Source organism: Pelophylax lessonae, assembly GCF_965119305.1.
Source record: "Pelophylax lessonae genome assembly, chromosome: 10".
In the NCBI taxonomy this organism is placed as follows: domain Eukaryota; kingdom Metazoa; phylum Chordata; class Amphibia; order Anura; family Ranidae; genus Pelophylax; species Pelophylax lessonae.
Window position 1 is genome coordinate 228,932,684 of NC_138777.1, and position 17,564 is coordinate 228,950,247.

At 43.2% G+C, this 17,564-nt stretch overlaps 1 protein-coding gene across 6 annotated transcripts in view; it reads right to left on the reverse strand.

Moving 5' to 3' along the window:
* Positions 1–17,564, reverse strand: part of FHOD1 (formin homology 2 domain containing 1) — a 246,311-nt gene that overhangs the window by 16,312 nt on the left and 212,435 nt on the right. For 3 of the 6 annotated variants that reach the window (XM_082270033.1, XM_082270034.1, XM_082270032.1), the window contains 4 exons: positions 17,379–17,548; positions 11,015–11,883; positions 6,959–7,114; positions 3,903–4,085 (listed from right to left, as the gene is read on the reverse strand). In XM_082270033.1, the coding sequence (XP_082126159.1) occupies positions 3,903–4,085; positions 6,959–7,114; positions 11,015–11,883; positions 17,379–17,548 (1,378 nt within the window). Of the gene's footprint in view, positions 1–3,902; positions 4,086–6,958; positions 7,115–11,014; positions 11,884–14,270; positions 14,427–17,378; positions 17,549–17,564 lie in introns of those variants that run through there. The other 3 variants (XM_082270037.1, XM_082270036.1, XM_082270035.1) reach the window with 3 other exon arrangements.

A 17,564-nucleotide genomic window follows, 5' to 3' on the forward strand; every position in this document is an offset into this window, starting at 1 on the left:
GGCACACAGTGTTTATCAACGTCCCATTCAGTCCACTTTCCCAACCTCATTCCCTGCGTACCGCCATCAGGCCATGCTTTGAGAATTAACCTTGGATAAAATAGTGGTCAGAAATACTAAGCCACTGACATTTATTTAAAGCACCTGTATAAAGGAAATCCTGAAAACATGATCTGTTGGTGGTTACTTGAGGACTGTGGTTGAGAACCACTGATCTAAGTCCATGCATGACGTACTGGAAAAAGGGTGAGTACAAAAAGGTCAAGGCCTGCAGAACAAAGCAGTTCACTTTAATAGCAGCAAAATCAGCATCTCGTATTTACTTCATCCCCTCCCTGCGGTTTTCTTTGGCCACCAGAGGCAAAGAAATGTAATGACCTGGAGCTTACACGGGGCTGATGGCGCTCTCATAGTTGCCAACATTTGAAAAAAAATTCCAGGGACACTTTGTAGCACAGCTATCAATTACTTACCACACCCACTTCCCTGAAGCTCCGCCCACTCCATATAATTATTCTCCGCCTACTTATCAGATTATAGGGTCTACTCAATAAAGAGAGAATTACAGGAAATTGAAAAGGGAATTTCAAACTTGAGGCCAAAAGTAGCAGAGTTGGAATAATTCTCCCATTCAGCTGCACTACTTCTGCCTAAAGTTTAAAATTCTCATCACAATTCCCTGCAATTCTAAAGTCAAATGTGCTCAGGTGTGACCATACAAGAAATGTAATATGTAAATACAAATAAAATGCAAAGTGTAAATAAGTACGATAAAATAAAATTATACTAGCTGGTATAATTAGGTTTTAATGGCGCCCGGCGGCGCTATTACGTAACTGCACTTGCGCCCGGCCGAGCTTAAATGAGCTTTCCCGAGCCCGGCAGGTGTTGGAACGGCACATGCGCAGTTACGAGGTCAGCCCGCAACCATTTTTTTTTTTTTTTACGGGCACCGGCTGCCTGTAACGGGCATTTACGGGCTGCCCGATTAAGGGGCGCTTGCAGGGACAATGTAAATTGCCCGAGACAGGCTCCTATTTGCCGGGACTGTCCCTGCAAAAACGGGACAGTTGGCAAATATGCACTCTCCCTGCCAATTTGCCAATCCACTGCATTCTTGAGCAGCCAAGCCCCAGTGCTGTCATGTGAGGGGACAGCAGTGTAGCCAAATGTCAGTATTTATATAAAACTGCCAGTCACGGGAAAGGGTTGCCAGGTAAAAATCTGGCTGTGACGCTTGGCTCGAAACTGCATATACACAGTTCCAATCCGGAGCCAGCCAAGACCATTCAAGTGCCTGCTACAGTGTGTTCGGGCGGGTCTGGCAGAGGTGGTGCCTAAACATGTCGTGTGATGTCATGGTGCAAGGGAGCCGAGCGGAGCAGCCTGAGCCTCATGTGCAAAAAAGAGGCGGGTTGGCAAGCGCTGCAGCGGGTCTGGTGTGACTAAGGTACTGTAGTGGGGATTATAACAATGGCAGAGGAGGGGGCTATTGGGGAAACCCATATGAAGGGTTCAGTAAAAGTTCAGAGAAAATAAAGAACAATCCAGTAATTGGCATGAAGGAAAGTCTGTTAAAATGGCAGCCAGCTTGTCAGAGTAGGAAAGGGCTCCGTGTGAAAAAAGCAGTGCTGATCTAAGTGTAGATGATAGGTAAAAAACAGTACATTTTATTAAAATTGCACTTACAAACTGTTGTGGAAATTGTATTAATATTTTGTGGACATTTCTTTAGGATGTGTTTTTAGTTCATTTGCTATTATGTCTCCCAGTGTCAGTTTACCGGTAATCGCTATGTACAGCGAATATTGCTTTAACTGGCATTGAGGAAAGACCTGTAGATGTGGAAACCTTCCGTTAAATGGAGACTGCACACTACTTGTAGCCTGATCATCCCTATCGGCAGTGCCGGTCCGGATCTATGGCAGTGCAAGGAGAACTCCACCGCACAAATGTATATCAGCCATCCGGGGCCCCGGTATTCACTGCGGAGATATGTTTGTGATGTGGAATTCTTATCATTTTGATAATATATCTGCCCTTTTAGGAGGATTAATGGCTGGCAGCTTTCCGTCATGCTTGATCCATATGATTGAAATACTGCTGCTATTGTCTTTTGCAGAAAGAGTCTCATTCACTGAAACAGTAGCATGATCACTATCAAATATGGTTTTAATGAACTATATTATATAGGATTCACTCTAACAAGTTATGACAGGAGTGCATGCTTGTGAATTAGCGTGGCCGAGTCCATGAGAATCCATGATAATGTTTAGCAGCCATGTTGCTTTGTTTCGCTTTCACTTGGAAGTTGGAGTCTCGTGCACACGGTCGTGTTTCTCCGTAAACATACACTCCCCATTCCTGTTGTACTTTTGAAAGTATACAGGTCTGTGATTGGTTGTGTTGACGCCACCTCCCCTGTAACCCCCTTTTGTTCTCGGACTATAAAATAAACAGGAGGGCTGCCTTTAAGGAGGGCTGCTACTATGGACATTGATGGTGATACAGCCTGTGTCTGTCTCTCGGTTTGTCACAGAGAAATTTATACAAAAGAGCTGTACATTGTACTTTTCAGTACAAGGGATTAATGCCGCTTGGCACATATTAATATCCACAAGTGCGCTTTTCAGCACAGCGAAGTCTCCAGTGCACCGAGCGAATTTCTATCCTCCAAACTCCATTAATTTCCACAACAAAACAGATGTAAGTTAATGGCATGTAGAGGGGGACATCCTGCAAGTCCGTTTGGGGATCAGCACGGGATCCTCCAGGAGACACATTGCTGGTAGCGCTGGTGGCTTCCAGCACTTCGGGTCCGTGGGTGGAGAGAGGAGGCGGGAGCTGCCACGGAGACAGAGGTCAGTGAAGGGCGGGTAGACATCGGGGCACATTTTCGGGGCACGCGTTCTCTCCACCCACGGACCCGAAGCGATGGAAGCCACCGGCGCTGCCGGCAACGTGTCTCCTGGAGGACTCCGTGCTGATCCCCAAAAGGACTTGCAGGAGGTCACTCTCTACATGCCATTAACTTACATCTGTTTGTATGTGCAATTTTAATACATGCCATTAACTTACATCTGTTTGTAAGTGCAATTTAAATAAAATTTATACCCATCATCTACACTTAGATCGGCGCTGCTTTTTTTATCTGCTGAGCCTCATGTGCGGGTCTGTGGGACAAAAGCAAGGCAAGCCAGGAGCAGGACTGTCAGTGCTGTTTGGACTGAAGGGACTGGTGTGGAGAGAAACTGTCAGTGTGACTCAGGAGGGGACGTGTGGTCAAAAGAAGAAGCGGCTATACATGACGGTTCAATACAAATACCTTTATTCAAGGTTCCCAAAGTGACACCACAGGACACCAACAGATCGCATGGTAGACACGTTTCACACACTACAAATGTGCTTAATCATTACATGTGGTGTCGGTGAGGTGTCATCAACATCTATGCTGCTGCACACTGCTGTCAGTGTCACTGTGAGAGTCAGTTTCATGTGTGTGTGCACCCATTCTAATTTCTTACCCTCTTGAGTCCTGTCCCTGAGCTACTTCCTTACTATATCAAAAATAAAATAAGAAATGTTATTTTCCTTAACCACTTGCGGACCGCCCACCGAACATATAGTGAGGCAGGGCGGACACTCTGTGCCAGATCACGTACCTAGTATGTGATCTGACACTTCCGGGTCTGGGGCATGCGCCGTCGGAAATATGATACATCTTCCTATCTATTTACTAATGAAAGCAGCAGAAGGAATAAAAATAATCAATGTTGATTGAGAGAGTGAAGTTCCGCTTTAAGTATCCAACATATCTTTTTACAGAATGCTGATGGGTAATCTTGCTTATGCTGTGGATGGGGTCACTCTAAGTAGTGTGTGATGAGTGGAAAGTGGATTACCTTCTCCATGGTCTCGTAGTCCAGTTTGAAGGCCCAGAGCTGCAGGCGTGAGGTCAGGCCGCTGATAGAGGAGAGGGTGAGGAGGAATTGTTCAGCCGATCCGAGAGGCATATCGGGGTTCGCTATCTGAGCCTCCTGAATCTTCTGCTTCTCCTCCTCGGTTGGGACCATCGTCAGGATTTTCTGGCATAAACAGAATAATTGAAATTAGCCAATTGTACAATCTGGACAGAAGATCACAGGCATGCTGGACATCAGCTGGACCGCAAGATCAATCTTTGTTGTGACTATCAATTAGCACTTAATGTCAGCCCCATTGCAATTTTACTGCTACAGGGAGACCCTCTTTCTGCCTGAACGGGGCGTGTGTGGGCCACTTCTGCTGTGATAATTCATAGCCAATCTGTGGGTGCCAGGCACTTGATGTCCTCCGACACCCGCCGATCGTCGGCAATACACAGAGAACTGAGATATGTCTATAATGTCTATCTCCGTTTTGACGAGGGACAGACGGGAAGGGGGGGGGGGGATATGTATTCTGTGTCTCTGCAGAGCAGAAACTAGAAATCATCTCTTCCCTTAGTAAAAGCACAACACTGTGTAAACAAAAACACTGGCTAGGCACACAGTTAACCCTTTTATGGCTCTAGATGTTTAACCCCTTCCCAGCCAGTGTCATCAGTACAGTGACCTTGTATATTTTTAGCACTGATCACTGTATTAGTGTCTCTGGTTCCCGAATAGGGTCCGATTGTCCGTCGTAATAACGCAGTCCCGCTAGGTCACTGATTGCCGCTATTATCAGTATGCAAAATAAATAAAAATACCATTAAAATATCCCATAGTTTGTAGACGCTATAACATTTGCGTAAACCAATCAATAGACGCTTATTGGGATTTTTTTTATTACCAAAAATATGTAGCAGAATACATATTGGCCTAAAGTTATGAAGAAATTTAATTTTTTAAACATTTTTTATAGCAGACAGTAAAATGTATATACACACATTATATATATGTGTGTTTTTTTTTTTTTATTTTATTTTCGGTCTTTTTTCGTTTACAGCGCAAAAAAAAACAAACAGAGATGATCAAATATCAAAAGAGGGCTCTATTTGTGGGAAATAAATTTAAATACATTTTATTTGTGTACAGCGTCGCACGACTGCGCAATTGTCAGTTAAAGTAATGCAGTGCCGCATCGCAAAAAATGGTTTGGTCATGATGGGGGTAAATCTTCCGGAGGTCAAGGTGGTTAAGTTATCACAATGTGGAGCACAGAATTAAATAAATTTAGCCATAGGGAACCATCTTGGTTCTACTGACCCTTCTTAGTGGAAGCCTCCAATATAGAAGCAGATAACCCTCAATTTGATTTGCAGGAGATGTTTGGTAAGTGAGCAGGCAGCTGCTGTGATAGGATTAACCTACTAACGTCACCAGTGTAGACAGCTACAAGATTAGCCGGCCACAGAGGTGAACACAACAAACCAGGTGTCTATTCCAACAAACCAGCTGCTCTGGGTGATGATGTACAAGCAGCCATATTGTGACTTGCAAATGTATTGATGGAGGAGTAGGGATGATGTGTTAAAGTGGACCTGAATACAAAAGTGAAGATTTGCTGTTTTTTTAAGGAACATCTTGAAATGTCCATTGTGCCTACGCAGTACCCAAAAATCTACATTTTGTCTTAAAGGTCTCTGAAAAATAGTAGCGTACTTCAAGTGCCTAGGCACTCCTGTTCTGTAGCCTCATAGTTATATATCTTGAGTATATCGGAGATCAACTAAGGCACTGCTGCCCTCTAAGTTTCTCTAAATTTGAAGTCATATTTGGCAATTTCACTACTTCGTTGCTTTCGGTTTTCCTTGCCGGAGAGAAAGCTGTACCTGAGGACCTGCAGGACAAGGATCTCCCTGCTTCGTTCTGTGGCTCTTTGCTACTGCTGCTTATCCGTTTCCAACAAGCCAGCAGCTCACCAGTCATTAGGGACAGCTGCGTTGTGAGGAAGCAAAGCCCTGTTCCTCTACCAAGATGGCCGCCTTCACACAAACACAATACAAGTCCTCTTTAGCCACTTCCTGTCTGTAGGCCTGAGATTAAAATTATTATACCAGGATCATGAAAGCAGCTACAGTCATAATCCTGGTAGTGATCTTTTCAGCTGTCAATTATCTTTTAGGTATAAGTGATCCTAGAGGCTATACAGCCACTGGATCACTTTTACAGGCGGCGGAAGGGGATCCTCCCCTAGTCGCTGTCTTTACCAAACTCTCCTATCCCATCAGGGATCCCAGTAAGGGTACGACTGGTGGCATCAGCTTCTCCGGACACCGTAAGAGGAACTGATCTTGTTTCTCTCTCCCCCCCCCCCCCCCATGTGACATCAGAAACCGGAAGTGATGAGAATTTAGTCACTTCCGGTTTCAGTCTCTTACCGACTTATGAAACTGTGTGATCAAAACAGTCTTGGTTTTCTCAGATGTTTTGGAGACCAGGGGAGAGATATGGCATCTAAGAGACCAAAAATCTCTCCACAGAGAGGACCTGGCACGGCCCATGCTATCACAAGAGATGTTATTCATCTTATATATATATATATATATATATATATATATATATATATATATATATATATATATATATATATATATATATATAATGTTCGGGGGCTCCAAGTAATCTTCTAGCAAAAAAATAAATAAAAATTGGATTTTTACATCTATAAAAAGAGAAATGTCCGAATTGTACCGGACTGAACTAGTAGTTAAATGAGCAACAATGAGTTTTTACTTTCGATTTTGATCTTTTTCAAGTGTTCCTAAGTCAAGCGCACAGCTGAGCTAAAATTTAGAGAACTGAGGCAGAACATCACGGAGTTACTGGCACATACTAATACAGGCCTGTGCAGTGTAGCATCCCAATTACACCCCCCCCCCCCACCACCATTTCTGCATGATCAATCACATTCAGACTTGAAAGGCAGGTTTTATTCTGATGTAGCTTATATCAGTTAGTAACTTCCTGTATGAAATAATAGGATGGGTACTCACCTCTATTCCTTCTTTGCTGATAGCATATTCGTCAAAGTTCAAGATGGCCGTCTTGATGATGTGCACAGTGGGGAGGACGGTAAGGCCAATGTTAATGGCGTTGCTCCTCTTGGGGTCCAGAACAACTAGAGTCTGCTTCTTTGCTTCTACCCCTTTCTGTGGCAAGGAAACAGAAATGGCTTAGACCGGTTCTCTTTTCACCAATTCGATTAACCAAAAAAAAATCCGCTTTTGCTGCAAGAGCCTGCATGTTTGTGTGCTTAACAGACAGACCGTGTCTTCTCACATCCTAAAGTCTCCTGCTGGAAACCTGTACTATACAACCTGATTGAAAAATCTACTGTAGAATAACAGAAGAATTATAGCCTCTGTAATGATTCTTTTTTTTAGCTATACAAGACAAAAACAAAAACTTAAATATCTATCATTACACATTTTTTTCTCAATTGACAAAAATGGGACAGCATGCTCAGGAATGTGCGGAATACCTGTGCATCCCCATGCAGGTAAACATGACCCTCAGATGGGAGTACACTGTAATGAATGAGGCCTTATAAGTAATACTATTCTAACTCAATCACAGGTTATAGTGAGGAGGATCAAAAAGAACCAAAAGCTCTCTACAGCAGCCATGGCACTGCCTTCCTAAAAGAGATCTTCTGAAGAACTTCCCACCAAAGATCTCCAAAAACTTCCCACCAAAGATCTCCAAGAACTTCCCACCAAAGATCTCCAAAAACTTCCCACCAAAGATCTCCAAAAACTTCCCACCAAAGATCTCCAAAAACTTCCCACCAAAGATCTCCAAAAACTTCCCACCAAAGATCTCCAAAAACTTCCCACCAAAGATCTCCAAAAACTTCCCACCAAAGATCTCCAAAAACTTCCCACCAAAGATCTCCAAAAACTTCCCACCAAAGATCTCCAAAAACTTCCCACCAAAGATCTCCAAAAACTTCCCACCAAAGATCTCCAAAAACTTCCCACCAAAGATCTCCAAAAACTTCCCACCAAAGATCTCCAAAAACTTCCCACCAAAGATCTCCAAAAACTTCCCACCAAAGATCTCCAAAAACTTCCCACCAAAGATCTCCAAAAACTTCCCACCAAAGATCTCCAAAAACTTCCCACCAAAGATCTCCAAAAACTTCCCACCAAAGATCTCCAAAAACTTCCCACCAAAGATCTCCAAAAACTTCCCACCAAAGATCTCCAAAAACTTCCCACCAAAGATCTCCAAAAACTGCCCACCAAAGATCTCCAAAAACTGCCCACCAAAGATCTCCAAAAACTGCCCACCAAAGATCTCCAAAAACTTCCCACCAAAGATCTCCAAAAACTCCCCACCAAAGATCTTCAAAAGCTCCCCACCAAAGACCTTCAAAAACTGCCCACCAAAGACCTTCAAAAACTGCCCACCAAAGACCTTCAAAAACTGCCCACCAAAGACCTTCAAAAACTGCCCACCAAAGACCTTCAAAAACTGCTCTCCAAAGATCTTCAAAAGCTGCCCACCAAAGATCTTCAAAAACCGCCCACCAAAGAACTTCAAAAACTGCCCACCAAAGAACTTCAAAAACTTCCCACCAAAGAACTTCAAAAACTGCCCACCAAAGATCTTCAAAAACTTCCCACCAAAGAACTTCAAAAACTTCCCACCAAAGATCTTTAAAACTGCCCACCAAAGACCTTCAAAAACTGCCCACCAAAGATCTTCAAAAATTTTCCACCAAAAATCTTCAAATACTTTCCACCAAAGATCTTTAAAAACTTTTCACCAAAGATCTTCAAAAACTTTCCAAAAAGGCCTTCAAAAATGTCATTTGTAAAAGACTTAATTTCATCAAAAACAAACCGGCTTATTACTCGTAGGAAAATGGGCAAAGCCGCACCAATAATTTCCTAATGACCCTGAGTTTGCATGTATCATCACCCACTAACCTAAAATTAGACATAAACCCCCTCACTTTTTGAATTGATGAGGGATTTCAGGGATGCAGAAACCTTCTGTTTTAATAAGACTCTGCTGTCGTTTGCAATCATTATGAGTCGAGACATAATATTTTAGATTGTTGTGTAAACTAGAGGTTTTTTTTTTTGTTTTTTTTAAAGTATATTTTTTAAAGTTTTGGATAGAGTAAGGAAGGTTTAAAACCTCTGTCTAGTTATTTTTTTTCCACTGGGTGTACAAGAGGGAAAAGTGCCAAAAGCAGAACATATAAAGTCCAGAATCCATTTTATTAAGATTCTTATGTCATAAAAGCCAATGTGCTTCGGGGGATCAAGGAATCCTCCTTTATCTTGGCCTGGTACTGTTGAACAAGGTATAAACTGGACTGTACTGGTACCAAAGGAAGAATGGCCACATCATTATTTTAATGGTCTTTTAGGCTGGCTTGAATTCTATTCTTCTATGCCACTTTATGGTTACGTATTGTTGTTTGGGGGTGGACTGTACTATATCTGGTTAAATATTGTTTACTTATGAGAAATGTTTTCCGATGTTCTAGAGGACCCAACTGGTTTATGCCAAAGCATATCATATATTTGCATTTACTCGTTTTGCATCGAAAGTTGTTCCGGCATCACTATTGGGGCTCTCGGGTTGACATGCAAGTCTCGCAGTGGACACAGCATATTGTCCTTTGAAACATATAAAAGTATTGAATATTGGGTCTTTTCTTTTTTTGAATAGGATGCATTTCTTTGCTGCCAAGGTATAAGGTCCTGAGGAAGCGACTAAATGTGAAACGCGTCAACCTCTTGGATAATTAGCAAAGATGGTTTAAATGTCCGTACTAGGCCTATTATGTCAGCAATTTTTCTTGTTTTTATGGACTTTTTAAACTTTTTTTGTAATAAATATTGATGTTTTATACTAATGTGATGTGGCCATTCTTCCTTTGGTACCAGTACATACCTTGTTTAACAGTACCAGGCTGTGTCTATTATGAGAGCAATTTTTTTTGTTTTTATGGACTTTTTGTAATAAATATTGATGTTTTATACTAATGTAATGAGGCCATTCTTCCTTTGGTACCAGTAAATACCTTGTTCAACAGTACCAAGCCCAGTTCTATTATGAGATAAATTTTTCTTGCTTTTATGGACTTTTTAAGAAAAAATATTGATGTTTTAAACTAATGTGATGTGGCCATTCCTCCTTTGGGAAGTCCAATACCCCAATTTTTCTTCTGTAGTGATATATTCTTTTGTTTGCATATATGTACTGGACTGAAAAAAAATGTTCTACTTGTTCTGGAGCAAATTTTTTTGCAAAGTGCAACTTGCCTTGAAAATTTCCCCTCACTTCCTGTCCCAGAGAAAAAATCTCTCCAAAGTGATAAGATACCCCTCTTACACAATTATCACCAGAACAAGTTTCTCCATTGGTAGACTTCCACTCTCATCTTGTTCTGGTGACAATGGACCAATAGTAAGGGGAAATCGCCCCTTACTTACTAACAGACTGCAATAACAACCTTTACAGATATTTTAACCTTTCCGCATTCTATCCAAAAATGTAAAAAAAAAGTTTTGGCTTTAAACACATTTTAGGTATATAGAGTTTGGAGTCTTCTATACTTTTTTTGTACGTTCGATTTACTTCACGTTTACCAGAGAAACCAACAAAATGGTGGCCGTCTGCACACAGACGTGAATGAGATGGGTAAAAGATGGCTTCGGCTCATGTTCTCCACCTGTAAAGAACTCCTCGGATACGTTTTGCCCCTTTTCGGGGGTTAATCATAGAGTCCTCTGCGATTAACCCCCGAAAAAGGGCAAAACGCATCTCTACAGGTGGAGAACATGAGCTGAAACCACCTTTAACCCAATAAAATTCCAATTCCATTTATGCAACAACAAGGAGTTGGAATCTGTATGCAGACAGCCACCATTTTTTTGAAGTCTGCTGGAGCATGACAAGCCGATCCTAACAGTCTTTTCACATGCTAATCCAACTGACTCAGGTTTGGGGGGCATTTGAGCAATACGAATTTCATTGTTTTGGGCTACCAGAGAAACAAGCTACGATAACGTTCATCACGTATTCACCTTGGAAGAAACCAGCTCTTTGGCTTTGGATTCAAAAAGATGTTCAAGCTTCTCAGTGTCCACCATCACCTTATCCAGAGACTCCCACAAAGTGCCCTTGCCAAATTTCCCCCGGCTCTGGCAGTCTGCCTCCTTCACCTCTTTCCAGAACAGTTTCACCGTCTTTCTCTTTTTATTAAATGCTGGGGCGATAGAGTCTATAGAGGTGGTACTGAAACCGGGCGGAGCTGGAGGTGGTGGTGGCAACTGTGGCCGTGCACCGGGTGGAGGTGGAGGGCAGGCAGGGGGTGGTGGGAGAGGTGAAGGAAAACCGGGGCACCCGCCAAATGGGGGTGGTGGAGGAGGGGGTGGCAGAGGAAGTCCTGGAAAAGGCGGGGGAGAGGAATAGTTTGCCGTGGACGACCGGGAAGACAGAACAGATTCGGAGGCCTCAAAATCGAGAACGTCAAAGTCCTCCTCCTCGCACAGGTCAGTAAAGTCCAAATCTTTAATCTTAAGCTCCGTCTGTGGTTGCGGCGGCGTCTTCTCCCACAACGTCTCGGCTGGTTTCTTAAAGGGTGTCATAAGAGTTTTTTCAAGGTTCTTGGCGTTAGTCTCTGCATCAATGCTGTACTGAGCTCTCACGCCTTTCTGTGGCTCTGAGCCGTTCTCAACAGGGACTTTGGTTGGAGAGCTCTCGGCCTCGCACGGTTCAGTTCTCGGTATAGGTGCTCTCCTTTCCCGGGGTGGTTTTCCTAGGTCGTTCGCGGCAGCGTTCTTCGCATTGAGAAGTTCCGTGTCCAGGTCAGAGCTCTGATTTTTGTTGAACATGTCCAGCATGAACTTCTTAGAGCTGCCTCGGTCTGGGGTAGGCAGAGGAACAGGACTGACTAAATAAAAAAAGAAGGAAGAATGGAAGAATTGAAGGATGACTTTAACGACATAAAAAAAGTAGAGGAAACACAAACTAAAATAGCAAAACCTCCCAAACATATACATGTTCTTGTAATCCCACTCTTTGGCTTTAGATGCATTTTAACGGAGGCTATAGGTTAAATTATCAGTCCACCCAAAACTGGCAGATATTGGTGAGCTACACAATTTATTCCATTTCGGTGCTTCTTTGGGATTAGGTTGTAAAATTTTAGGCGATGAGAGTTCCCATCACTGCACAATTTCTGCTGGGGCAAATATTCCCAATTATGGAGAATGCAACAGATGGGACCACCGAAAGTGGGTGGAACATAGCCAGGGACAACAACTAAATAAATCCAACTGCCAAGAGCAGCTAGTGGCGGACCCGGGTCAAAAAGAAAAAAGAAAACCTTCCTTTTCTTACTTTTATAAGGAATATAATTTCTAAAGTGGCTTTAAACCGCAGACATGAAATATGAACAAAGGATATCTCTCTATAGTGTGTACTCGTTTTAAGAGCACTAAATGTAATTTCTGTCTGCTGCTTTGTTCTTCTGCTATCAGCATGAATCACTTATGACAAGTGAGCTCCAGCACACAGCCTGTGATTGACAGCCTCAGTTCTGTTCCTGTGTGCTATGTGAAGGGGGGTGTGTCCCTTCCCTGCAAATCCGCTCTCAGAGCTCTCCTCACTGAGCTCTGCAGTGTGAAATTTCAGCTCTCTGCCCCCTGTTTTCTGATGGCTTAGACAAATTTTTATAAATTTGGGGTTTTGAACAGCTGTAGAGAAGAGAAAGCTGCAGATAAACAGGTACAACTTGTGTAGTAGGATTTGTTTCATCTCGGTGTATCACCTGAGGGCAGTCACTTTATTTGAGTATATGTATAGGTTTACAACCACTTTAAAGGTAGACCCCAGCTTTCATTTAACTTTATATAGTTTCTTTGAACCAAGCTGGTCCAAACTATTTCCTTTAGGCCTCTTTCACACGGGCATTCCGTATGTCCGTATATCACCCCATCCGTTTGTGGGTGATATACGGACATAGTGCATGTCAATGGGATTGCGGATGTCAGCGGAATACCATCCGCTGACATCCGATTTTCGACCTTTCAGTTCTGTTCCGTTTTTTGGAACAGAACCCTATTTTTCTTCCGTTTAAAAAAACGTAAAAGGACGCAAAATCGGATGTCAGCAGTATCATCCGCTGACATCCGCAATCCCCATAGACATACATTATGTCCGTATATCATCCGCAAACGGATGGGATGATATGCGGACATACGGACCAGATGACACAAACGTCATCCGTGTCCTTAAAAAAAAAAAAAAAAGTCCCGGAGCGGATCAAAATACGGTCCGCTCCGTGTGAAAGAGGCCTTACTGAGACATGTGCCTGCTGTCAGCGCTGTATAAACTATGTAGCATCAGCTACATATAGTATACAGCGCTGTGTTCTGGAAGGGAGACAGAGACTTACCACCCTGTTCCTGGGTCATTGCTCAGCCATTCACAGGAAGCTTTGTATTTAATGGATGAATACGAGGCTTCCTCTTATTGGCTAAGGTGGGGATTGTGGCATCATCTGCCCACCTCTCCATCCCAGCCAACCAAAGAAAAGCCCTGTATTCATTCACAAAATGCAAGGCTTAATGTGAATGGCTGAGTATTGCTCGGCCCAACTCGATTTTATTCCGGGATAGGCCTGGAAGTCCCCATGGCGCTGCTGGAACACAGAGCTGTATACTGTACATGTAGTGGATGCTACATATAATTTATACAGCACCGACAGCGGGTGAATGTATTATTGAAGGAAAAGGTTTGTTTCAACCCGCTTGGTCCAAACAAACTATTTAAAGTTAAGTGAAAGCTGGATTTAGGCTTTAAGTTTACATTCTGAGTAAGTGCTGAGCAATAAAGTGTGGGAAGTGGTGTGAATGGTGGGGGCACTGGATCAAAAATTCATATTAACTTGCAGTGTGGAGCAGAGCCTACTAAATACATTAAAAGACTCTTAGGTAGCTCTTAAAACACAAGAACGGCCTCTGGGAGACACCTCAGATATTTACCAAGGTATTTTGGAAGAGGAGTGCCACACCAAAGATCAAGAGTACAAGAGAGCCCACTTTACCAATTTACTTTCCACTATAACCCCGTTAAGTCCAGCATATCTGTATGTTTAGTAGCACATCAAACCCTTTTAAAGGAGACCCTTAGAACCTCCAAAATGGGCTTGAACTCAATCTTCAATATGGCGCACTCTCTTCCAAAACCTTTTGACTAACGGGCTCAGTCTGTGAGTTGTGGTTCATCTCAAAGTGAGTGTTGTGTGTCGGAGTGAGGTGCCACTGGTGAGTTGACGGGAATTCTTGCCTGGCTCCGATTCGGGTTCCTCTTTCTCCTCTCGTTCCTCCCTCTCCAAGGTGCTGCTGGCAGAGGAATCGCTGGACCCAGAACACAGCTCTTTCTCATTGACACTTTCATTTTTCTCTTCCTTCTCACTGAGATCTCCCTTTCCTGTGTCCAACAGAGGGGGGGTCAATACACACCCACCCAAGGGGCAGAGGAGAAGCCATGCTCATAGGGTACATGCAAATTCCAGGCAGGGAGCAGGGTATAAGGACATGTCTACTGATCTATGGACGAAAGTGGGTAGATGGTGTGGGAACATGCATATGGGATGACTATTAATGGGAAAGGCCTAGACTACACCGGGACTAGCATGCTAAAAAGCACTAAATTAGTAAATCAGACACAAACATGCATGAATTGAGTACAGAGCAAATGCAGTATTTTCTAGCCATGCAAAGTTATATTCTGTGTATAAGTAACTGCATTCAACAATGAAACACATGTCAGAGGGAAACTTTTACATCTGAGAAGTTACCACCACTTTTCTACTACAATGTAGACGGCCAAGGTGTACCTAAACAACAAGCATGCTACTGATGAAGTCATTTTTGAAAGACCAGGACTGCCTTTGGTCCTAACTGGACCAAATGGTCTTCTTGGCCTCTAGAACCCTATTTGTACCATCATAAAATGGCGGCATGGACCTCAGATAGGAATGCATGCCTTGCATCTAGAACAGGGGTCTTCAAACTATGGCCCTCCAGTTGTTCAGGAACTACAATTCCCATCATGCCTAGTCATGTCTGTGAATGTCAGCGTTTTACAATGCATCATGGGACATATAGTTCTGCAACAGCTGGAGGAGGGCCATAGTTTGAGGATCCCTGATCTAGAACTTCTGTTAGCAAAAATTACTAAATCTACTAAATCTACAACCTTTGCACTCAGTATACTCACTCTGACATCTAGAATGTATAAATAAAGCATGACCATCTTGGGTCTTATTTTTTTTTGTTAAAGCCTTAGCAACTTTTTTTTTTTTTTTTTAAATAAAATGGCTGCCTCCCACTCTAGTACTCAACCTGTACAGGAATTACACAGCTAAATCACTTCATGTACAGATATAAAGATACAAACTGGCTGTATCAATCTCTAGGACAGTGGTCCCCCAAACCGTGGACCAGGGGCCAGATGCAGGCCCTTTGTTTCCCTTTATCCAGCCCTCGAGGCATTATTTCTGCGACTGCACTAGCACACTATTCCTCCCATTCACACCAATGATGGAGCACTATTCCTCCCATTCACACCAATGACGGGGCACTACTCCTCCAACTCATACTAAAAATGGGGCACTACTCCTCCTACTCACACCAATGATGGGGCACTTCTCCTTTCACACACACCAATAAAGGGGCACTATTCCTCCTACACACACACACCAATGATGGGGCACTATTCCTTCTACTCATACCAATGATGGGGCACTACTCCTTTCACTTACAACAATGTTGGGGTACTATTCCTCCCACTTACAAACAATGATGGGGCATTATTCCTCCCACTCACACCAATGATGGGCCGCTATTCGTCCCATTGACCCCAATGATGGGTCACTATTTCTCCCACTAACAACAATCTCTAGGACAGTAGTCCCCAAACTGTGGAACAGTGGCCATATGCAGTCCTTTGCTTGCCAATTCAGCCCTTGAGGCATTATTTATGCCATGGACACCATCAATGGGGCACTATTCGTCCTATTCACACCAAGGAAGGGGCACAATTCCTTCTACTCACACTAGTGATGGGGCACTAGTTCTCCCATTGATACCAATGTTGGGGCACTACTCCTCCAACTCACGCCAATGATGGGGCACTACTCCTCCAACTCATGCCAATGATGGGGCACTACTCCTCCAACTCACGCCAATGATGGGGCACTACTCCAACTCACGCCAATGATGGGGCACTACTCCTCCAACTCCCACTAATGATGGGGCACTACTCCTCCAACTCCCACCAATGATGGGGCACTACTCCTCCAACTCCCACCAATGATGGGGCACTATTCCTCCAACTCCCACCAATGATGGGGCACTATTCCTCCAACTCCCACCAATGATGGGGCACTACTCCTCCAAATCCCACCAATGAAAGGGAACTATTCCTCCCACACCATCGAATGGAAACTATTCATTCCACTCACTACACTGTTGGGGCACTACTCCTACCACTCACACCAATGAAGGGGCACTACTCCTCCCTCTCATACAAATGAAGGGGCATTACACCTCGTTCCACTCACACCAATGAAGATGCACTATTCCTTCCACTGGCACAAATGATGAGGCACTATTTCTTCCATGGACACTAATGATGAGGCACTATTCCTTCCACTGATGCCAATGATGGGTCACTATTCCTCACACTGACACCAACAAGGGTGCACTATTCCTCCCACTGACACCTTCGATGGGGTACTATTTCTCCTCCTAATACCAAGGCATTATTTACTCGCACTGGCCACCCTAAAGTCTGAAGGACAGTAAACTGGCCCTTAGTTTAAAAAGTTTGGGGACACCTGCTTTAGGATATATGGATAGGCAGATGTAACCTCTAAGGCCCCAAGTATACAGATACAACATGGCCACCTTGACATCTACGATGTTAGACATAGATACCCCATGATGGTCCTGGTCTCTGCTACTCTCTCTGTAGAGTTAGAGTTTTATTCCAGATAACTGCACCATTACAGTGTATCCAAACCCAAAACTGTAATATATCGCAGTTTACTAGTCCTTGGTGTGCTGGCTGCATTTGTTTTCTACTTTTTAAGCAGAACTATGCTCACTTACTATATTATATATATATATATATATATATAAAAAAACACACACACACACTATATATATATATATATATATATATATTATATATATATATACATATACACACACACACTATATATATATATATATATATATATATATATATATACACATACACACAAATGCACATTATAGCTGTGCGCCTGGATTTCAGATTTGATAACGTCCTTCCCAGCTGCATAGTTTCCCTTTACATGGTATAAGGCAAGTAAGTGAGTATCCAGAGCCATACCTTCATTCTGCTCTCCAAACTCACTGCCATCCTCTGGCTGTTCACCCGACTCCTCATCTTCTTCGGCGCTGCCATTGCGCACGGCTTCCGCCAACATCTCCTGCCTTCCTTTGGACAAGGCGGACATTTTCTCCAGCTCGGTGGCTGCCAGATTCTCCAGAAAACGGTTTCTAAAGCAAAATATAA